The sequence below is a fragment of the Gigantopelta aegis genome, chromosome 3 (genome assembly GCF_016097555.1).
Source record: "Gigantopelta aegis isolate Gae_Host chromosome 3, Gae_host_genome, whole genome shotgun sequence".
Classification (NCBI taxonomy): domain Eukaryota; kingdom Metazoa; phylum Mollusca; class Gastropoda; order Neomphalida; family Peltospiridae; genus Gigantopelta; species Gigantopelta aegis.
Genome location: NC_054701.1, coordinates 50,806,329 through 50,830,599, shown reverse-complemented (window position 1 = coordinate 50,830,599; position 24,271 = coordinate 50,806,329). Strand labels below are relative to the sequence as shown.

The window sequence follows — 24,271 nt, the reverse complement described above, 5'->3', positions numbered from 1 at the left end:
CTTTGTGACAATACATTTAAATGATTTACAATACTTATTATATATATATATACACACACACATATCCACACAGTGAAACCCCACTATTAAGACCACCCATTGACTTAATATGGTCCTATTAGTGGGGTGGTCTTATTAGTGGGTTACTATCCTTTTAAGTTGATTCAAAATCATATACAATTATAACATAAGAAATAGATTGGAAATATCATTTATTTGAATTATTTACATAACACAATGGAATCCATTGAATATGCACTAAATGAGCACTAAAATAGATTAACAACTAATGTCAATATGAATTTATGAATACTAAATATTAGTCAAATTATATGAAAAAAACGTGTCTTTTGTTGACTGGAAGAGCATTTGACATTTCTAATAACGATGTTGCGTATAAAATTACATCGAAATAGTGATAGTATGACTACAACATTCATGTTTGGTTTTAAGCCCTTTGACACATCTCACTCAAAATTCATAAACTCACTGTGTTAATGTGGCCTCGCTAAATAACACTTGTCTTGTTACCTACTGGATTAGTAAGTCACATTGATGGAGTGATATTCCAATTAACAATTAGCTCTGCCCAGTGAATGTGTATTTTCAACTACACCATCATATACACGTGTCGAGGCAACTTCAGAGTAATCAACGTCTGGGCTAAGGTAATTGCAGTGATGCTTCGCTTAACAAGTCATACAATTTGTGTAGTCAGTGGGTTTTGTAACAAATGTGTTTAATTATCATGTCACTGTAATCAGAATGTGTGCATTCAATTTACTTTCGTGCTTATATCCAATTAAGGTTCAAGCACACAGTCCTGGCACACACACACACACATATTATATATATGTTATGTATATACTTGAAATGCTGTTTGTTTAAAAGTAGCATCACAATATTTTGCACCCCTCTTATTAAATTTAGTAGTGCGTAGAGGTGTGCTAATGCTCTTCTTAGGTGAGCACTTATATTTTAAATTGAATGGTTTAAACATTTATTTCACAAAAGAAAAGGACAGGTAAACAGGCCATTGGCCTATATTAATGCCTCTCCACACATACTTTGTCACATACAATTTATAATATACACATGTATCAATTGACATGTTCTTCAGAGAAGTAAAAACAATTACATAATTTGTACTCAATTATAAAAAACAAGTCTAAAAGACCATGAAATTAGTATACATAATTGGTACATAAATATACCCAATTTCCTAAGATTAACTTACATGTACATCAGTGATTCTCACCCACCACCCACGTTACAGCAACCAAACTTGCAAGTGACAATGTGATGTAGGATAAATGGCTTTATGAAATTAAAACGTGAAGCATTTTGACAATTCGAAAAAGTTATGAACAGATTCTGCTATACGTAAATTATTAAAGTCCAGAGGGTAATCATTATTACCATATAGCACTGTATGGAGGTCAAAACCACCATTATAAAAATACAATGCTGTACAAATTGAATGCATTGTTCATCTGAGCACTATGGATTAAATCAACTTCCTTGTTTAGTTATCCAAGACATTTCATCAATTCCACTTTATTGCACCAAATATACCATATACATGACATATTGCCTCTATAATACTTTTAGAGCCTGCATTTGAAGGTGTCCATCACCAAGAACGTAAAGCACATGAGTAGGCCCTCCACCCTACACCTGAACGTGTCATTTGTGTCTAGCTGGAAAAGACCCTATATTACAGTGACATTCTTTTTCTACTGCCATCACTGCTCAGCTATTGTAGGCTAGGTACATCACTAGTGGATTCCGTGCTTTGTTTCATACCCAGATACAGGTATTGTCCGTCTGTCCACACTGGAGAGATGTTAACAGCACTATGTTAAGGTCACTTCTCCTTTTGATGACAACTTAAGAAGCTTTAAAGCCCGCAGCACCTGAAAGTAAAATTCAAAACCATGTCATTTCAAAGTTAAAGTTTGTTTTGTTTAACAACACCACTAGAGTACATTGATTAATCATCGGCTATTGGATGTCGGCCTAGGATTGATTCCCATCAAGTGGCCCCACTTTTTCTCATTCAAGCCAATGCTCTACAACTGGTGTACCAAAGACCATGGTATGCTGTAGATCCTGAAATTAATGCAATCATAATATTAATGTGAAAAATGTGAGTTTGTGTTATTAGCATTAATAATATTACACATTTATTTCTTTGTTTTGTATATGTGTTTCACATTATTAAAACAAAAACAAATATTAAAATTGTAATATATTTATAAAACAGAACTGGAAAACAATTTATTGTAGGCGAGACAGAAGAAGAAGTTGTGTGTCACACACTATTAAAACAAACAAAGAATAAAATTCTAATACATTAATAAAACAACTGAGCACAATTCATCGTAGATGAGACAGACTAACTGTCCAATAGTCCAGCAAGATATTAGCCACATGTGATGATTGCAGGTTCTTTGGCCACCCTGTCAAAAGCCGACACGATCCATCACGCATGAATGGGTTTTAGCACACTAATATTGCAGTCAACCGGTTTTTTTTGTCTTTACTGTTCAAGTTACCTAAAACTTTGTATTCTAATTTACTGCCAGATGTAGGTAACTATACACGTTATGTAAATGATTGCCACAAAAATATGCTGTGAGTTATCTCATTAAAAATACTAAAGACTAAACAGGTTAAATGATGTGTACACAGACATGTTAGTAAGTTGATCTCATTGAAGATGCCTGCAACTTGGATTAAACCGAAACGTACACAGACGTGTATTATTAGGAAAGTTAATATTTCAAAGGGAGACCACTCTCATTAATTTAATGTCGCATTTTAGTCTGCCCACCATCGCTTACATTAATTTAGGGACACATTAATTTCAGGATCTACAGTATATTATCCTGTTTGTGTGATCATGCATAAAAATCCCTTGCTGCTTATTAAAAAAAGTATCTCATAGTATGGCATCAACGTGTTTCCTCTATCATTATCTGTGTGGTTCTATGTCCAATGAATGAATGAATGAATGTTTAACACCCCAGCACAAAATACACATTGGCTATTGGGGATCAAACAAAGATGAATCATATGTGCAATGCCAAACAGCCATAATTAAAATATGCAAAGTATGTCGTTAAATAAAATATTCCTTTCATAACCTACAAATGTATCTGTAGTGTATAGTACTACTTTTGACCAGTAATAATATTTAGTGATACTGCTTGATATGCTGTAATGTGAGCATGTGCAGTGTATGGTGAAATACAAATGTCTGCACCAGCCATGTTTGACTTTTTCATGTTGGGATCCAGATTCCATATTTTCGAAGCGATCATAGCACTATGAATTTGTAAAACCATCATAAGCTATGACGTCACTATGGCTTGTGCTGGGCTGACATCACAACCTCTGATCGTTTTACAATTTCATAGCGTTAAGATCCCTAGCCAGATGGTAACCTCGGTAACCCCACTGCAGTCACTTGTCATCCCCATCCAAACAAAACATTTGACATGTCATCAAACTTAACATGCAGAATAAACATTTGAACAAGATGTAAAATATTAAATATAATTATGTAACTAGCTGTATAGCAAGGTTAGAGATTAGGCTGTGCAATACATTTATAAGTTTACCACCACTTATTTATTTTCATAAATGTATCAAGCAATATCTGTAAGTTTGTATAATATTCATGGATATATATACTCTTCAAAAGAAGAAACGCAAAACCACATTGTCGTAACATTTGGAGAATTGATTTAATTATTGAATGGTGAGTCCGATAATTACCAAATGTTGCAGGATTGTTCACAATTCACTCTAGTCCATTGTGAGTAAGTGATAGGACACACCACCAAGGTCAAGGTCATCTGGAGTCAATACCGGGTGTGGCCTCCGCGTGTGTTGACAACTGCCTGGCACCGCCTGCCCATTGAAGCAACCAGAGTACGGATGACGTCCCGGGGGATGGTGGCCCACTCGGCCTGCAAGGCTGCTGCCAGCTCGGGCAGGGTCTGGGGCTGTGGTTGTCACTGTCGGAGGCGTCGGTCCAACTCGTCCCATAGATGCTCAATTGGGTTCAAATCCGGTGATATCGATGGCCAAGGAAGGACATTAATGTTGTTGTTCTGTAGGAAAGCCGTTGTGAGACGTGCTGTGTGAGGCCTGGCATTGTCATGTTGGAACACTGCGTTGGCGTTGGCCATAACTGGAACGATGTGTGGCCGGAGGATCTGGTCAATGTAGCCCTGTGCACTCAGGTTGCCCTGCACGTGGACCAGGTCAGTTCTGCCAGTGTGTGAGATGGCTGCCCACACCATGACACTACCCCCGCCGAATCTGTCCACTTCCTGCACGCAGTTTGCCGCATAACGTTCACCACGACGCCTATACACGCGACATCTTCCATCATGACGTCGGAGCAGAAATCGGGACTCGTCACTGAACCACACCTGTCTCCATCGCAGTTGAGGCCATTGTCGATGAATCTGGCACCACTGCAGTCAGAGTCGACGGTGTTGTGGTGTTAAGATGACACCTCGAACTGGACGTCTGGCACGAATTCCTACCTCACGTAGGCGGTTCCGTACGGTCTGGTCGGATATCCTGCGCAAACCTGGTATTGCTGCGGCTGTGGAGGTGGCAGTAGTCAATCGTTCCCGAAGGTGGCGTACCCGGATGTAGCGGTCCTGCCCGGGGGTAGTGACCTGTGGTCGACCGGATCTAGGGAGGTCACGTGTTGATCCATGTTGCTGGTAACGGTCCCACAGTCTGGAGATGGTGCTTGGGGACACATGGAATGCCCTGGCAACGGCCGTTCTGGATTCGCCTGCGTCTAGTCGGCCGATGGCATTGTTTCTCTGCGGTTCACTGAGACGTGGCATGTCCTGGATTGTCAACTGTCGGCCAGATACAGAGGCCAGGCAAGCGAACACCCTGCACTTTTATACTGTCGGTGTTCATGTTGCACGTGCAGACAACGCACGTGCAGTGGTGACATGGTTTGCACGTGGCTGCGTTTTTGCGAATATTCACATTTTGGAACTTTATTGTACAGTAGCTGCGTTTTATCGAATGTAACCGTGGGAATGTGTTTGGGACATGCAATGACCTTATATTCACAAAGCATGAACCGGTAGGAAACATAAAATCGGAGTTATAACCCATTTGTACCCTTTTGCGGTTCTTTTTTTGAAGAGTATATTTCGTTTTAATGTGACAATCATAGTTTTGTGTAGATGTATTGTATGTATTTAAATATATGAATGCAAGATCAAATAAAAATTAAAATGAAAAAAAAAAAGTTTACCACCACTGAATTAATGTTTTGATATTTAGTATTTGAATATATAAGGACTCTAGAAATGCAGGCCTCTAAGAAATACAAATGTGCATATTCCATTTATGGGTTATGCAAAATTATTTTCAGGTGACCAATTTCATTTTGCACAATCCATTAAATGATCTCTTGTACTAATTTTAAAATTATTTTTATATATTTAGGCCTTGAATTTGACAAATTAGAGGGTACGGCCATTTGGCTTAAACCGATAGAGATATTTTAAGGGCATTAGTAAGGCTATGCACAACAAGGCAAACTTCAATATGACAGAATAGCACCCATTCAAAATTATTATTTTTGTGAAGAAAATTTTTTTCACGCATCACATTCAAGTACATATATATGATCAATTAGTAACATGCAAAATAAAACATGTACAGCCAATTTGGCTATGACACACTCTAATTTTCAGGACAATGGGGAAATCTGCTGCTTGGCCATCATTAAATTTGAGTCTTCTATACTACATGTGCAAATGAAAAATAGGTTAAACAGAATTACACTAAAAGTTTGCAATGTTAGGCATCTTTAAAAACATATAGGGCCAAATTTACGGTCTGTTATTCTTAAACGCACGTGTCTAAGCACTGTAAATGTATGTAGTTACACGCATGAAATAAACAGGCTTTGAAAATTCGGCCCTTATATTTTTTAATTTCTAAGATAAAATGAATCTGAATAAAATCTGCTTTCAACGCACTTTGAGTTTGGCCTCTCCAGTGGATCCTGTTATTTTCCAACCCAGCTGGTACATGTCTGACGTGCTGAGTGGGGTGCTGAAACAGACAGCAATCAGTACTTCATTACATGTTGCTTACCTAATATTAGTCATTTGAATATTTTTGTTTTAATACAAAAAACTATTAGATTACAGATTGACACGCTATAATGCGATATATACCAAGCCAATGTTTGTAAAATATTTTCTTTTGTTCAAATAAAGTATATATGAGCCATTTATGATTCCCATTTGCTGAAAGTAAGAATTACTTTAATATTTATTGGTTAGTTTGTATAAACGGGTCAATAAAAAAAATAAAAAATTCAGGGCTTTAAATTTATAGGAACTCGACTTATAGGCAGGGTCGACTTACAGGCAAAGATATATAGTACTAAATTAATTATTAATACAATCTAATTAAAATTAGCTCCACTATTACATGTGGATCTAACACCAGCCAGTTGGAGCTCATGTCCACCAATCAAAACCTTACTTGCAGAATCCTGCCAGTGATTTAAAACTAACAACACTGCGTAGTCCCCAATGTCCAGGTAACATTTCGTCTGTAAATAATAATTTAAATATTGACCAATCACACTTCGCCTTTTATAACGTTATTTGGGAGCATACAAATTCTAAAAATATCGGGCGAGTCTATTTTAGTGGCCGCAGTACAGCGAACCATACCAATACGTACGGGGTGGGTTATCAGTCTTCAGTTTTACATTAAAAATTATTTATTTATTTATAATAAAAAAAACTAAATCAGTCTTCAGTTTTACATTACAAATTATTTATTTTATAAAATAAAACATGTTTTAAGGCATTCGTAATTTCACACAAAACATGTCGTATACCCTCAGGATAATTTTGGAATGTTTTCAAATTATTTTAAAATCACTGGCATGATTCTGCAAGTAAGGTTTTGATTGGTGGACATGAGCTCCAACTGGCTGCTGTTAGATCCACATGTAATAGTGGAGCTAATTTTAATTAGATTGTTATTAATATTAACTTTTCTCTTCACTAGTTAAGCTAACTAAAGTCTGAACAACTGGTCCTTGTAGTTTTGGATGCAGAGACTTTATAACAGATATTGTAGATTGTTAAATTAAGTTTTAAACAAAAATTATTGTGTATATATATACACACACACAAAACAATTAAAATACCTATTTCCTTCTTCTTTGAAGTGAGTCCATAATCGATTATAAACCTGAAATCAAGGAATACCATGTTTTAAAAACTCTATAAAATAATTCTGTTCACAATACTTTAACAAGTTGATGACAGTTTTCCTTCGGTTACGTTTCTTCATTAAACTTGTATCTCAACTGGAGCTGGTCGGTATACCATATATTCCGTTTGGTATCCGTATCATGTCAATACCTACATGTATTTACTGTACCAAGCAAATATCAAAATACCAACATTTCAGTATTGCAAAATGTTTCCCGCCTTTCAGTAAAAAAGCACTAACAATATATCTGATGAATGCAAATTAGTTGAAAAGAAGAACAGATGGAGATCATTCTTCCTCAGAATCAACAGAAAAACAGGTGAGTCTTAACTCGGGTGCATTTAAAGCTCAATATTAGTATTGTGTCAATACCAAATACTGTACCGATACCGAGGTATATCACCCACCCCCCAAATACCAATACTGAACCTGTAATTTCAATACCGCCCAGCTCTAATCTCAACTCCCCATTCTGTATGAATGCAAACATAGCTAGTTGATGCAACAGAACATGTCTTGTCGGCCTCTGTAATAAGTTCTATCACTAGCAGTTCACAAATGGCCATGCTCTTTAAACATTGATATATGTAAATGCTGGCATTAATCGTTTTTCAAACAAGCTTTTATGTACAATATGTCCGCGATCAGATTCATAAATTTTAATCCGCTTTCACTAAAAATAGTTTAGACTGGTTTCTGTATAGTTTACTAGGAGACAGGGACAAAAATCATTTGGGTTAAAAACCAGTTTAATTTCCACAACAGAACTTTATTCTTACATTGTTAAAATGGCAGACATGCATTCAACTTTCTGTTTTACACTAGATATGATAGTAATCTGTCACCGTTGTGAGGTATAGACAAGGCAATTCCAATCCGAGGGACATCGAGGTCTCACAACGGTGATTGATTCTTTTTCTTGCCCATTTAATTACAGTAACAAAACATTAATTCTATAAGTTAAGTATGGTTTGTTTATTGTAGAACGTTTCGTAAACATTTCACCTACAAACTCATTTAATCACAAGCGAAAAAATATAGTCCACGTTATGCAAATATAAAGTTGAAAATATTAATTTGTTTAAATATTTTTAAAACAATGATACAATGTGAAATAGCAAACAAAATTTTGAAACACATGAGTTTTGACGTCAATTTTCGTAAAACATGCTAGACAGATCTAAAGGGGTGCTAAACAGATTTATCTAGCACCGTGCTAAAGCTGGGCAAGAAATAAAGTGGTTGTCTGTAAATAGTACCATGCTGTACATTGCTTTAACATAATAGTGAAACAATATTTGCCATCTAATAAGTTCATATTCTCTGTTGCTGCTAGGAGATTTAATTGGAAATCGGATACCATGCAATGTCCAAACCTCAAAGCCAAAATTCCAAGAATAATTTTGAACCATTCATTGTTGTCATTTGCTGAAACTAAGATGTACAGATGGGACATTAAAAACAACTGTGTTCAGGCTTCGAAATTAGGGACTCTACTTACAGCCAAGTCTGACTTACAGGGCTTGTTGTGAAGGGATAATAAACAATGCGTTAAATTACTTACAATATTGACATCTGCTAACTTGACCCTTCTTCTGACAAGTGATGAAACTGATTCAAACTCTGCCTGGTCAATTTCAATACATTCCCGTGAACATGCTCTTCGTGAAACTGGTGAAACCGGTCGATTCACTGTGTAATATAAAACAAGTTAGAGACAAACTGCATCATTCGGTTTTCTCTACAGTACTAACTTTTAAGTACAAAAACCTGTCAAAGAGCTAAAATGTCATTCTGCAATACACCTATATGAACAGTATCAAAACATAAGAATAAATCTGTTTCCCCAACTCTTGTTGGATTGCAGCATTAAAATAATAAGTTTTCTTACAATAAAAAATATTGGTATTTAGTGAACATAGAGACCACTCATATCATAATTAGTTGAGGATCGAGTACCATGTGGCCATGATGCTAGAAGAAACAGAATTGTCTACAGTAATCCTGGCAGTCACGAAATAATCATGGCAAAACACTAATGATTGTTATAATTAAATGGTCTGAACAACATTTTCTATAGCAACTTTGCTGTTAAAATGGAGTTTGATTTGTTCATTTTAATTTTAAAAATTAATCAAATCACATCAAATACATTAAATAGTGCTAAACAACTAATCAAGCATTTACTTTTGTGAATTGGACAAAGTACAAATTAACACCAATTAATCAAGATTTTAACATTACCGAAAAAGAATAATAATATACTGAACAGCATTGAAAACGCACCACCAGTTGATGATAACAAATGTGAATGGGACGTATATCAGCATTAAAAATATCAATGAATAAGTACTGTACTACCTTATAGACCATGAATGACCACGAATAACTTACAAAAACAATTACCTGAACACTCCATATGAAACACAACACCAAAACACAACATATTGCATGCATAGCATGAAAAACATAAATTGAATGTGTAAATCATGCTAATTGGGGCTATAAAAGATGGTCTCCGAAAAGCCACTTTCATTTATGAAGCGGTCTTTGAGGGAACATTATACAAGTGATGGCAAGGTTGACAGCTGAGGAACGTGAACGTGCCTTAGGCATGCTTCAAGTCAGTATTTCGAGTAGAGTCATTGCACAGCGGTTTGGATGCCACCATTCAACAATCACTAGACTCCACAGGAGATACCAGCAGACAGGAACCACCAGGGACTGTCCACGTCCAGGCCAACGACACCACGACAAGATCGCCATATTGTTCGCCTCCATATTCGTGAACGAACGCTGCAAGCTGCCAGGACTGCATCAACTGTCCAAGGTCGACGAGGGGTTATCAGAGCAGACACTGTGCGTCACCGTCTTCAGTCAACAACCATATGTTAGACCTATCCTGAATGATCGACATCGAAATGAGCGCCGACGTTTGGCAGGAAGGTACTATCATTGGAGATTACAATGTTGGCATGGTGTGCTATTCTCTGACGAATCCCGTTTCCATTTAAGGAATGCTGATGGTCGGCTGCGGGTGTGGCGTACGCATGGAAAAACCGTTACCACAATTACTGCCTTGTCCAGACGGATCGATGTGGTGGAGGGAGTGTCATGGTGTGGGGCGGGATCAGTTATCATCACTGAACAGCACTCCATGTTTGCTGTGGCAGAATGAATGCCATTTACTACCGGGATAACATCTTGCAAAATCACGTCATTCCCTTCTTTCATTAGCATCGGTATATGCACACATTTCAGCAAGACAATGCCCGTGTTACAACACAGTATCTAGTGAACAATAATGTCCCTTTGCTTGAATGGCCAGCACTGTCCCCTGATTTATCGCCAAAAGAGCATCTTTGAGATTACCTTGGTCAACGCATCTCATGTCGTCCACAAATGAATAACCTCAGAGAACTGGAAAACGCAGTACAGCAGGAGTGGAATGCTATCCCCCAGAACACTATTTGCAGACTTATTGGGTCAGTGAGAAGACATTGCATGGCTTAAGTTACTGCAGATGGTGGTCTTACGCGCTATTGACTTTTTATTGTGACCCCATGTGTCTTTCATATGTAGATGAATTAAAACTAATCAATGATTGTGCATCCTTTTTTGTTTGTTGTCATTATCAATCATCCATCTATTGCTGTTAACAACAAAAACATTTATTGCTCAGGTATTCTTTTCGAAATCCAAACATTTCTTGGTGGTGCATTTTCAATGCTGTTCAGTATATTATAACATGATTCACCAATGTTATGTTTAATATTGTTCTGTTCTTTCACTCTGATAAAAAAGCAGCATTCGATCATTTCACTAAACAGTATTTTTGTACTGCATGCAACTATCATTATGAACCTTTACATTTGCAATAAATGCAGTACTTAAGTACACAATGCATGTAATTATTTCAAATATTCATGGGACATATAATTTTTACGACAATGTTAAATGCTATACCCTTGATCAATTAGGGAGTGTATTTCAATAGAATAGAACAGAAGAGACGTTTAACAACATTCCAGCACAGGGCTAAAAATTCAGCTTTTTTCACAAGAATCCATGTGGATTCCAATGGAAGCAGTCCACGGGAATTCTCCGATTCTAAAAATTTTCAGAGAAGAACTTCATCACCCATGTTAGCATATAGAATTCTGTGTCATATGCTACTAACTGTATATGTATTAAAAAAAACAAAAAACAACCTTACTCTTTACTGGAAAGAATAACAGTTTATCCAATTTTAAAGCAAAAACCCCCAAAACTAAAAAAAAAATTATTTGTTGGTTCCATTTTTCCTTTACAGTCAGTGTTTTTAGGTGTCTTACCAGCCCCAAGTTCAGCCAGCAAACGTTTTGCTAACGTTTGCAAACTATTTGATTGGTTTCCAATGTGGCCATTTTGTTTACCGTGAACCGCACAAACCAGTCTGGCAAGACGTTTTTCCGCTCAGTTTGGCTGAATGCAGCCCATTACTTTTCGAAGATTGCTTATTCGTAAACAGCGCATGGGATACTTTTGCCGATGTATTTTGCGCACTGGTTCAATGTTTGTATTGATATTACTGAAGCACATTTCCACAACCAACAAAAAGATGTATTGATTAAAAAGAGCAGGTAATTCAAGGTTACGAACACAATATCAGCGAACTAACATAGAAATGTTTGATGTATTACTAAATTTGGGAACACTTAATTACTGTCTATTGTTATTACGGTATGTAAGAACTGAACAAACATGTTCTTTTCGGTTCTTTCGGTTCTCTTCGTTGGTAATTTGGTTCACAGAAATGGGCCAACCAGCTCTTGGCTCCAGGCCAGATTAGTCTTGATAAACCACTATATTTCGAACATGCACGGATTTGAATGTATGTTATGCTTTTGAAGCCAGTTTAAACTGAAGCTCGATAAGCAGACTATTTTTTTTTTTTTTTTTTTTTGTCAATTCGGTAATGTTTTACTCACTGATTATTCAATTTGATAAATTTTTTGAAAATTTTTATGTGAATCCAAATAGATTCAGATTTTTTATGCTTGCGCGAATCGGATTCGGAGATGCGAGCAATTTTTTAGCCCTGCAGCATGGGGGGGGGGGGTTATTATGTCAATTGTTTAACTTCTTTTTTTATATATTTTGTTAAGATTTTCAATAAAACATTTAAAACTTCTAATTCTCAAGTCATAGGCTATCAAAAACTATCTGAAGTATGTTATTTTCAGAAAACAAAAAATATATATATGAACATTTGTGGTGCAGTTTGTAAGGATTGAACAAGGCATACGCTATAAATATTTCTACCACTCAAAATGCGCTAATTTTTCACCTATTTATTCTACAAGCATATCAGAACCCTTATCTGCCCCCCAAAAAAAATGGGGTGTCAATGGGCTAGATTTTTTTTACTCATCTCTGACATTGTGTCATGTTCTCCTATTTTGTGAACAAATACCTTAAAATTAAAATTTGCCTTAATCTATACCTAATAGTTTTAAATTGAAATACATGTCAACTTTAATGTATATGTGTGCATTATAGAAATTATTTTGGTACAACGTAATATCCATTAACATTTGTATGTTCTTAACAAAAATGCTGAGTTATTTGAATATATTTAAACTTCAGTTTCATATTTTATCAGCACATTTTGGCTAATATATCTTCTTTTTTTCACCACTCAAAAATTCCCACAAATCTTGTATAAAGACTACTAACATGTCTACTTACTAAAAATTACCAGCCTATTAAAACAAATATTTACAACGTTGTGTAATTAAAAATGCAATAACACTGTCTTGTCTAATTATAAATATTTCTAACAATACTAAAATGTATACAACTCTACAAATAGACCAGAAAGCATCTTATAACACACATGTATGTCAGACGTGGAACCAAGGGGGTATGTTGGGGGTGTTCACCTCCCCCCGACACATTAAGGTATAGCACATGAATACAATGCATTTATTGGAATTTTGTGGGAGAATATCAAGTATCTTGCTCAGCTTGATAATTTTTGTGGAAGATTACGTTAGTATACTTTTGAATAACATAGGTGCCCTTTTTAAATGTTGCACGGTTCCCTAGAAAAATCATGAATCCGCCTCTGTATGTAATTGTGTATTAATTTGATTTGGGCCAGTATTACATAATACTCAAGTAGCCATCTGTTACACTCGCAATTTGGACCCATGTATAGGATCCGTTGACCGTGCCAGTGTCTCCAGTTAGCAAGTTTTGGATAGAAGTCACTTTTCACACCCTCATTTTGACTTGGTACATTAAATAATAATTATAATATATATTACCGTAATCTCATTTCAAATCAATATTCTGTAAATTGTTTGTTTTTTAATTATAAGATTGTCTTCTTACACAATCAGGTGCATTAGTAATTTTCAAACAAAATATTTTCAATAGCAATTTTGTATTGGAATTTTGCTGGCATTTTGATGATGGAATACCCTATTTGACCGAAATTAGCCCATGTCTTTGAATAAGCCCCCCTCCGTTTTGATAGCATTTAAGAAATTAGGCCCTCATTCGTAAATAAGCCCATCCCCAACTTCGTCACCTTATAAATAACACGAAACTGCAAGTTTGCTCAAAGTTCATTTAAAAGGTCATACCTCCTGCAGATAATTAAACACAAATGTAACACAATATTTTACCACCAGTGAGATTTAGCAGTCTAACAGTAACAATGTGTAACATTGTTTTCAATTTCATGCCTGCAGTATTTCTTTGAAGTACTCATGCCCAAGTCTGAACTAAAACCAATGTCTATTTTTACCACCACACTGGGTCCGCAGTTAATGCTAATTAGGCAAATACCTTATTCTGATTGGCTAAGAACAATGACCTAGACTGACAACTCTTTTGTAGTGTCAGCTAGCTGCCTGTGTTAGAAACGCGTGTATACGCTATTGAGTTTGTTGTTAATTGCTGTTGTTTAAGTCTTCGCAGCATTAAATTTTGGATGTAAATAAACAACTATGTAACAACTATGGATGTAAATAAACAGCACTGGTAAGTAATTGTAACATAGAAGGTGTTTCTGATAATTAGATACTAGTAAAAAAAAACAATTTAATTAATAAACAATTATTATTTATTAATGGAACACTAATTAATAGATGTGCTACTGAACGTTTTTGTTTTCTTCCTAGTTCATTTAATTATTATTATTTATTTTAATTTTTTTTTTTTTTTTTCCAACAAAACTGGCCCCTTGTCTGGGAATAAGCCCACCCCATGCTAAGCTCACAATGAGTTGTCTTGGGCCCCTGGGCTTATTTCCGGTCAAATACGGTACATAAACCCAGTTTATTGTTATTGTAAGGAGATGCATTGTGATATCATTATAATACTGACGTCATTCCAATTCAATAAGCTACTGGAGTATTGTCTCGTATATGCGCGGCAGTTGTGCACTTAAACAACACCCGAATATGCCTTTAACATAATAACAAAATGAATAGTAACATAAATAAATTCAAAATAGGTCAGAAACTAAGTTTTAGGTATTAAATGTTACTGATAAGACAAAGTATTAAAAACTAAATTATTTTACTAGATGATTCAGCAGATATACAGGTCGAATCCACAGGGCAAGCCATCTTGTTAGAGTTGCCTCCCACTTCTTCAACCGGTATAGGACTGGAAGGTTTTGGGTCAGAGTCCACTTGTGAAAGGTCAATCCCTAGCATCTGCTCCAGCTGTCCTATCGCTTCAGGTTGCTCCATTCCCTGAAATGTAATTATACCTTATTTAAACAGGGTATATCATATGCTCAAGTTAAACTTTGATTTGTTTAATCACACTACTAGAGCACATTGATCATCGGCTATTGGATGTCAAATTTTTGTAATTTTGACATATAGTCTTAGAGAGGAAAACTGCTACATTTTTCCATCAGTAGTAAGGGATCTTTTATATGTACCATCTCACTGACAGGATAGCACATACCACAGCCTTTGATTTACCAGCCGTGGTGCACTGGCTGGGATGAGAAACAGCCCAATGGGCCCACCAGTGGGGATCGATCCTAGACCGACTGCATATCAAGCGAACACTTTAACACTGGCCTATGTCCCGCCCCAATTAATTAACAAAGACAGAAAATATAATTATTTTAAAGAACTTACAAGTACATAAAACAGAATGAAATAAAAAAGTTAAGTTTGTTTTGTTCAATGACACCACTAGAGCACACGGATTTATTAATCATCGGCTTCTGAATGTCAAACATTTTTACTCAGACTTAGAGGAAACCAGATACCTTACTCCATTAGCAGCACGGGATCAATTATATGCACTGTACTCTGGTTGGGACAAAAAGAAAATCCAGACATTTCAAGAATCTCACATACGAAATGTCTGTCCCAATTTGTCCAAATAATCCAAGTAAATGTACTCCAATGCATGGCTCTTAAGAAAAAACGACTGATTCAGTTTATTTTCATACTGCCATTCTAGAATAAAGAAGTGTTACCTCTGATCCTGTTCTGTTTTCTAGCTTCTGCAACATTTGACAAGCAACCAGTAGTTGGGACCGGAAATAATCCATAGCCTCCTGGAACAATATGTGTACATTTTAATACCAAAATAAAAGTTACATTAGTTCTATCCATATATGTAAGACCTCACCATGAAAAACATTGAGGAGACTGATTAATAACTGTTCCTTCACCTTAGATCATGGGGGAGCCATTTTAGGATTATAAGACTTCATCATATGTGGTCATGTGGGATAGAAAAAAAAAAGTACACCTGAGGTGGTGGAATTTTTCGACCTGGGATGAGGCTATCCACAAGACTGCATGTGATAGAAGTCTTTCTCTCTCATCTATTCAGTAAATAAACTATTTTACACAGAAAGCTAAAGACGGCTGAAAAAAGGTCACTTCTTTATTTGTCCATTTTATCATGTAAATAAACTAGACAGAGATGGCCAAAAAAGTAACTTCTTTATTTGTCCATTTTATCTTAAATAAATTACAATTTATAATATTTACTGTGTTTGATGTGTTAAATAAAATTTAACGCTACAAATTAATAAGATAGCTTTTATAAGGAAGGTTTTTATAACAAATATTCATCTAAAAGTGTTGTCTGATAACCTCAGATCATAAACTCACATTAATATGACATCATATATTATCAACAATGTCATGTTGATACCATATATATCCACATGCTAAGGGGAGCTAAAATTACTCTCCTAGAACTAGTCTCAGGAGAATGATTGCTCCCCTTCAATGGCGACAATAATTTAAGCTGGTATTGTATTGTACTGTATATACACACATGCATGCACCTCTAACAGTAGATGCAACAACTAAATTTCCCTACATATCACCTCTGATTTGTAATTATCCAACAGTACAGGGCACAATACTTCGAACAAACCATCCTTCAGTTCACATATCAGTTATGCAGCTTTAAGTTTACAAATTATTAAAGAAACTGTTTATTGATGATTTGTAATAATATAATTCATGTAGCCAGCTGTTTTGGTAAAAATCATGTGAACAAACTTCTGGTTACCTTGTTCTTAAAATTGTATGTACCTTATTTTGACAAAATGCAGATTGTTGTGGATTTTGCACTAGTGATTTCTCAGCAATATATAATGAAACAGAAAAAGCTTTGCATACTGCAGGATAGAGTTGAAAATAAAGTTCAAACCTAAGGGTTGATACATGTTTAGGTCATGATCACCAATGGTGGAAACACTGGGCTATGTCCAATACAACTAGTGTTTCTGAACTGTTGTATCAAAGGCTGAGGAATACAGGGTCCAAGTGGTGGGAAAATACTTACAATTAATACTTAAAAACAGCCAGCATTCACAGGTGTTTCTTTTCTCACATTGATAGAAACACTGGGCTATGTCCAATACAACTAGTGTTTCTGAACTGTTGTATCAAAGGCTGAGGAATACAGGGTCCAAGTGGTGGGAAAATACTTACAATTAATACTTAATTACAACCAGCATTCAGGGGTGTTTCTTCTCTCACATTCAGAGCTCATACAATTTTAGCTGCCTGAATTTTTATAACTTTTCCTAAACTTTACAATGCTCGCCAAAAGCCAACTATCCAAAATCATTTTTCAAACCAACGCTATCATTACCAACGCTATCACTACCAACGCTATCACTACCAAACTATCACTACCAAACGAAAGAATGGATGTTAACTCTTTCCTTCCCATTCTCGACTGCAGTCGAGACGCAGCCGATCTTCATGAACAGGAGTTATCTATCTTGATTCTATGAATGCTAGAACATGGTAGAATGACATGTTGAGTGTATTTTGTTGACTGGTATTTGAATTTAAGTTATCGCAATATCGAAAAGCAAACAAAAACCAGTCTAAATTTGTGTAAACGTTATTGATGACGTAACACACACATGGGTTCGATTTCTCGCTATTTCTATAATTATTTCTTTTAAAACATGTTGGACATTATTATTTAATGAAAACTTAAGATTTGTAAGGATGTAGTCGCCGAAAATAACTGATAATACAGACTTTGAAGTAGATGATGGATGGATTACTCATCGTCGATTGAAAGTGAAAATAAACTCATAAACATCATGGATCAAGATCGTAGGGTGTTTAAAAAAATAAATAAAATAAAATATTAATAAGTTCTTTTGTAAATTTTATTTTGGTAATTAGACTGAGCAGTAATATGTCCTCTAAACTATGACACCCATCAAAATAGTGTGAAATTGGGGAGGGTACAATTTGAAGTTGAATAATGTAGGTTCAAAATTACATATTTCACGTTGGAAAGCTGTATGGATAGGAGTTAATGACACTGCTAACACAAAAACTACTCTAATCTATCACTAATGGACATTTTCTACTTTTTTACAAAATAAATTAACACATATTATATAAAAAATTATCATTCCCTAAGACTTTTCTATACCCAAAGATGAAAAATATACTATAGTTTCTATTTTTTTTTTACAGGTCCTCAAATTTTCATGTACATACATGTATGCAACTTTTCATAAACCCACACAGACCAGATGTTAAAGTTGCATGCCCTAGCTACCCGGTATGTTTCAGCCCTATAGCTACATATTAATTAGTATGCAAGTAAGTTATAGCATCCTGCTGCTGAATAACTGACCTTCTGTGTTTGGTGAATAGCAGCAGCTTCTTGAACAATCCCTGCATATTCCTTCTTTATTTCTCCTATCTTCTGCATCATTCTAACCGGATTCATCTGCCATAATGATATATATACAGTCAAATGTTGTTATCTTGATGCGTTATCTCATTATAGTCACTATAGTTAAAAATGATATAATTTTCACCAAAAACTATGTTTATAGCGTTTAAGCTGGTCACCAAAAATTAATAGCAATTTGGTGAATTTGAGCAGAAAATTGGTGGCCAAATTCAAGTAACATTTAGCTAACAAGATTTATTTTTAAAAACGGCTATAGAAAAAAGACAAATTTTTTAAGTCCTCGTTGTGCCTAAATTAGTAAGATCGAAAGCCTTGACTGCATTAAATAATAAATTTACATACATGTATATCATGTGTGACAGCTGTCCAATTTACGTTGAAGTATTGTATGATAGAACAGAACTGTATTAAATTTATGCTGTATGTGTTTCTGATACACTTTGAAATGTGACAAGGATCTAATACTTACATGTATGTTATAACAGTGACAGAACTGTATTAAATTTATGCCTTATGTCTGATACACTTTGAAATGGACAAGGCTCTAATGCTTATGCTGTCACACAAACAGAACTGTATTAAATTTATGCTGTGTGCCTGATACACTGAAATGTGATAAGGATTTAATGCTTGTTATCACACTGACTGATGATGATCATAGAGCTTGGTGCATGTACAGACATTTCCTTTTGGTTTCCATGTTATTGCTTATGTATAGCTTCTGTACTCTTGACTTCAGTGGACTTGGTTTGAGTTTGGAGTTTTCTTTCTCCTAGGAGTTTCCTTACTAGGATGCTGAGCCTCTCCAGCCCAGTTTTGATTTTGAAGTTTGCTTCTCGTAGACAGTTGTCTTTCTTGACTCACATCCTCCGTCTGTCCGGTCCATATTAGTCAATAGTCTCTACCCTTTGGCCAGTCCAGCTTGGATGACCCTACCAGGAGCTGATGCTCCAGCTGACATAGCTCTCCGAGTCATTGAGACATGCAAGCTACCTCAGCACATCAAGGAATGGACCAGGAGATGGACTGACTGAACAGTACAACAGATTTACACATCTTTACACTAACTGAACAGTATGTACAACAGAGTTACACATCTTTACACTAACTGAACAGTATGTACAACAGAGTTACACATCTTTACACTAACTGAACAGTATGTACAACAGAGTTACACAATGTCTTCACCTGTTCTTTCCCATTTGCTGTGTTTTCAAATTCAAATTCAAGCTTCCTTGACAAATAGTTCAAATCTGAATCAGCTTTTTGAAACTGAAAAACAAAATAATACAATGTACCAGTATACAACAATGGTGTGTGTGTGGTGTGGTGTGGTGTGTGTGTGTGTGTGTGTGTGTGTGCGGGGAGCGGTGGGGTGCGGTGCGGGGCGGGGCATGTGGTGTGGTGTGGTGTGGTGTGTGTGTGTGGTGTGGTGTGTGTGTGTGGTGTGGTGTGGTGTGTGTGGTGTGGTGTGTGTGTGTGTGTGTCAGGGCTAGCTCTGGGTGAGCAAAATAATTCGCCAAATTATCTTTAAAGATGCAAAATCCACACAAAATACCAATTATTACATGAAATTTTTTCACCAAATCAAAATAAAATTTGCCAATTGTTCCTGAAATTCTCAACTGGCGAATTTGGTGGGTGCCAGAGCTAGCCATGTGTGCATGTGCGTGTGTGTGTGCGTGCGTGCGTGTGTATGTGTGCGTGTGTGTGTATCTGTCAGTATATATATATGTGTGTGTGTGTGTGTATCTGTCAGTATATATATATATATACATGTATATATATATATATACTGAAGGCCAAAAGAAACTTTACCATTTTCAATTTGGAATTTAAGAAAAAATTAATTGTTTTTAAAAAGTAACTCAATCCAAAACACATAGCCCAAACACAACAATAATGTATGCAAAAAATTATACCCGCCCACTGCACGTTTTGGGTGGAACACACAGAAAAGTGAAAAACTCGTGCACTATGAACAACAGCAATTGCACGTGCAATAAGGGTATAAAAACAGTTTAGACGGCATGTCAGACATCCACACAGATAAAAAAACCACCATAGGAATGCCACGACTGACACATGAACAACGCGAGAGAGCCCTGGGTATAATACAGATTGGAGCCACTCATGCCCACATCGCCAGAACCTTCGGTTGTTCCCGTGTTACTGTTACAAACTTGATGCAACGCTACAGGCAAACAGGGCAGACATCAGACAGGCCAAGAACAGGCAGACCCAGGGTGACTTTGCCCCGTGATGACCAGTACTTGCGTACCTTGCATCTACGAAATCGCTTCCTAACAGTGACGTCATCAGCAATAAATGCCTTAGGTCACAGGGTTAGTAGACAGACAGTGGCCAGGCGACTCAGGACTCATGGAATAAGGGCTTACAGACCATATAGAGGACACTTACTGACACCACAACATCGTCGTTTGAGACTGACATGGGCTAGGACTGTATGACGTTGGCAGCGACGTGATTGGCTGCGGGTTCTTTTCACTGATGAAAGTCGGTTCTGTTTGTTCAGAGTTGATGGAAGACAGCATGTGTAACGCCGTAGGGGAGAACGAGTGGTGGCTTCTTGCGTTCAGGAGGTTGTGCCATATGGTGGAGGGAGTGTCATGGTGTGGGGAGGTATCTGTGCACAGGAAAGGACACCAATGGTCATCGTTCACAGAAACTTAACAGCTCAACGTTACAGGGATGACATATTCTTTGTCCAACTGCAATACCATTTCTCCAATGGCAGCCACGTGGTGTCATTTTTCCGCAAGACAACGCCAGACCTCATACAGCCAGAATCGTACAGAACTTCCTTAGAGCCAACAACGTAAACGTATTGCCGTGGCCTGCACGCTCCCCAGACATGTCCCCCATAGAACACCTCTGGGATGTTTTGGATCGCCGTGTTCGACAACAACCACACCCTCCAGTCAACTAACAGGAACTGATCCAGGCCCTTCAAGAAGAATGGCAACGCGTCCCACGTGACCTCATCAGACGACTGATTTTTTCTATGTGTCGGAGAATTATTGCTTGTATTGGGGCAAGGGGTGGTCACACACGCTATTAATGTGACTTGTTATTGGACTTGAGTGATTGTATGCTTTGCATGTCGTCCATGAAGTTGAAAGCTCGATTTGTGTACACCACCTCGCTTTGGGAAAATGTGACGTCATTATCAGATGCTGAATGACACTCATTTTTAGTTATGTTAATGTTGACATATTGATCTAGTCAATATATTTTACCTCATGCGACTATCTTTAGTTGTTTTTACACCAGAGTGATTTAAAACTATGGTAAAGTTTCTTTTGGCCTTCAGTATATATATATACTACTCAAAAGAATTTAAGAGTCAGACGATATTTTCGACATTATTTTCTGAATGTCAATTATATTAGCTAGACCATAATGTCACGCATGGTATTGTTCCACTTTGACGAAAGTGGGTCTAAGCAACCCATAAATGAATTAAAATCCACTGTCATTGACACTGTCGACTAGTTCTAATGGCAAAAACATGCTTACATTTGCACGTAAATTAGGGCGAAAGCGAAAGGTCTGCTAAGTGCCCATAACTTGCTTTTTCACAAAGCGCTTCATTTGCACGCTTTGCACGTGTATTCCATGTTCCCAATGCTGAATTTCCGTATAATTGGAGCTTGCGTTCGTGTACGGTGCACACTCCAAATTCGACAATGGTACGACTTCAGCTGACTATCGAAGATCGAGGAAGGGCTATTGCTTGGCTTCAGGATGGCAATACGCAAAGAAATGTTGCTCTGAGACTTGGTGTCAGTCAGAATGTCGTTGGCCGACTGTGGCAACGGTACCAAGCAACGAATTCTGTTCGAAATCGTCCACATTAGGGAAGACCCCGAAGCACTACAAATAGAGAAAACCGCTACATCACCAATATGGCTCTACGTCAACGCACAACCACTGCACGCCGATTACGTGACAATCTGCGGACTGCGACTGGAACTTGAGTGTCTGATCAAACCATACGCAATCGTCTGAGAGCCAATAATCTACGCTGCCGTCGCCAGGCTGTTCGACCACCACTCCTACCACGTCACAGAACGGCCAGACGTCACTGGTGCACGCTTCATCTGCGGTGGCAACGTGTTCAGTGGGGTCGAGTGATGTTCACTGATGAGTCCAGGTTTAGTCTCCAGTTCAACGACGGTCGGGTTCGTGTCTACAGACGTCCTGGGGAGCGCCTTGCTGACGTTAACGTTAGACAACGTCACCGGTTCGGTGGTGGCAGCGTCATGGTGTGGGGCGGCATCTCTATTCACCACAGGACCCCCCTCTATGTGGTGGATGGCAATCTGAATGGAATCCGCTATCTGAATGAGATTATCCGGCCGTTGGTTCTCCCAGGCCTTCAGCAGATTGGCGGCGGGGCAGTTCTGCAGGATGACAATGCCAGACCCCACCGCGCCAGGGTGGTAACGGACTTTCTCAAACAACAAGGTATCGCCAGGATGGATTGGCCAGCATATTCGCCTGACTTGGCCCCAATAGAGAACGCCTGGGACGAATTAGGCAGGAGAGTTCGGGATAACCATGCCCCTCCGGCCAACCTTCATGATCTGGGTCAACTTCTTATGGCAGAGTGGCAGGCCATTCCCCAAGAGTTCTTCAGACGTCTGATCAACAGCATGAGGCAACGATGTGTTGAGTGTATTCGCGCCAGGGGTGGATTCACACACTATTAAACGAATGTTCTAATGTGTAAAATCCATGTTTGACAACCTTCAACTTTGACATTTATTTGTGGTTTTTGTAAATATGGAACAATAAATTAAATTTTTGGTGTAGTTTACATCATCAATTTAATACACTCTGAAACTTATTTGGTTATAAATTTTGGACCCTTAAATTCTTTTGAGTAGTATATATCTATCTATCTATCTATCTATATATATGTGTGTGTGTGTGTATATATATATATCTATATATATTGTATATACGTGTAACAGTCATGTCTGTATCTATAAGTAATAACTACATGTATGTATGTATGTATGTATGTATATACGCGATGGCCAGTATCATGAGACTTTTTGAGAATGCTGGAAAAATCGCAATACAAAATTGCTATCGAAAATTTAGTGTTTGAGCCTTACTAATGCACCTGAATGTGTTTGAAAAAAAAAATCTTGTGATTAATTTTTTTTACCTTTTACGAAATATGGATTTCAAGTCAAATTACTGTAAGATATGCTATATATGTATTTATTGTACAAAGCCAAAACAAGGGTATGAAAAGTGACTGTCGTCGACCTTAATTCTGGACAAAATATTACGTTTAACTTTTAAAAGATGATAGAAATAAAAAGTAACTTTTGTTGAATATATCATATCAAAAAATTACAGTTGGATATGTTATATGTATTGTGTACGAAGCCAAAATATAGGTGTGAAGAGTGACTGTCGTCGACCTCAGAAGACGAAGTTTACCACTGCCAGCGCTGGGCTGTGTCCTTCCCATTTGAAGCTTTTAATGCATAATTTCAAACAAAACCCACCCCGTCTGAACTCCAGACGGAACTGTTGTTTGAAGCTACATCTGTATAATTGCAGCACAACAGTACATAGTTGTATAGTGATAATAACAATACACATATCTAACCATTGCCTCCAGAGTTTCTACGGTCTTCTCCATTTTGGATATTTTGTTTCCGCCTCTGCGTCAAAAATAAGTTGATTGGTTCGATTATGTGAGCAGAAATATGAT

The 24,271-nt window shown here is 37.1% G+C and overlaps 1 protein-coding gene across 1 annotated transcript; it reads right to left on the bottom strand.

The window, feature by feature from the left end:
* Nucleotides 1-199: 199 nt before the first annotated feature.
* Nucleotides 200-24,212, bottom strand: LOC121368191 (spindle and kinetochore-associated protein 2-like). Its single transcript, XM_041492822.1, has 9 exons — nucleotides 24,167-24,212; nucleotides 19,702-19,785; nucleotides 18,451-18,546; nucleotides 15,794-15,874; nucleotides 14,873-15,047; nucleotides 8,861-8,988; nucleotides 7,229-7,272; nucleotides 6,036-6,111; nucleotides 200-1,916 (listed from the first exon to the last, which is right to left on the bottom strand). Exons 1-9 carry the CDS (start codon nucleotides 24,197-24,199, stop codon nucleotides 1,857-1,859), a joined length of 777 nt encoding a protein of 258 aa, XP_041348756.1. The 5' UTR covers nucleotides 24,200-24,212; the 3' UTR covers nucleotides 200-1,856.
* Between the last annotated feature and the right edge of the window lie 59 nt (nucleotides 24,213-24,271).

Excerpts from the sequence above, each read along its gene's own strand:
- LOC121368191 (XM_041492822.1), bottom strand. The coding sequence starts at position 24,199 with ATGGAGAAGACCGTAGAAACTCTGGAGGCAATG. Across the intron at positions 15,048-15,793 it reads AAAACAGAACAGGATCAGAG|GGAATGGAGCAACCTGAAGC; the intron begins GTAACACTTCTT and ends ATTACATTTCAG. Across the intron at positions 1,917-6,035 it reads CTGGAGAGGCCAAACTCAAA|GTGCTGCGGGCTTTAAAGCT; the intron begins GTGCGTTGAAAG and ends TTTTACTTTCAG.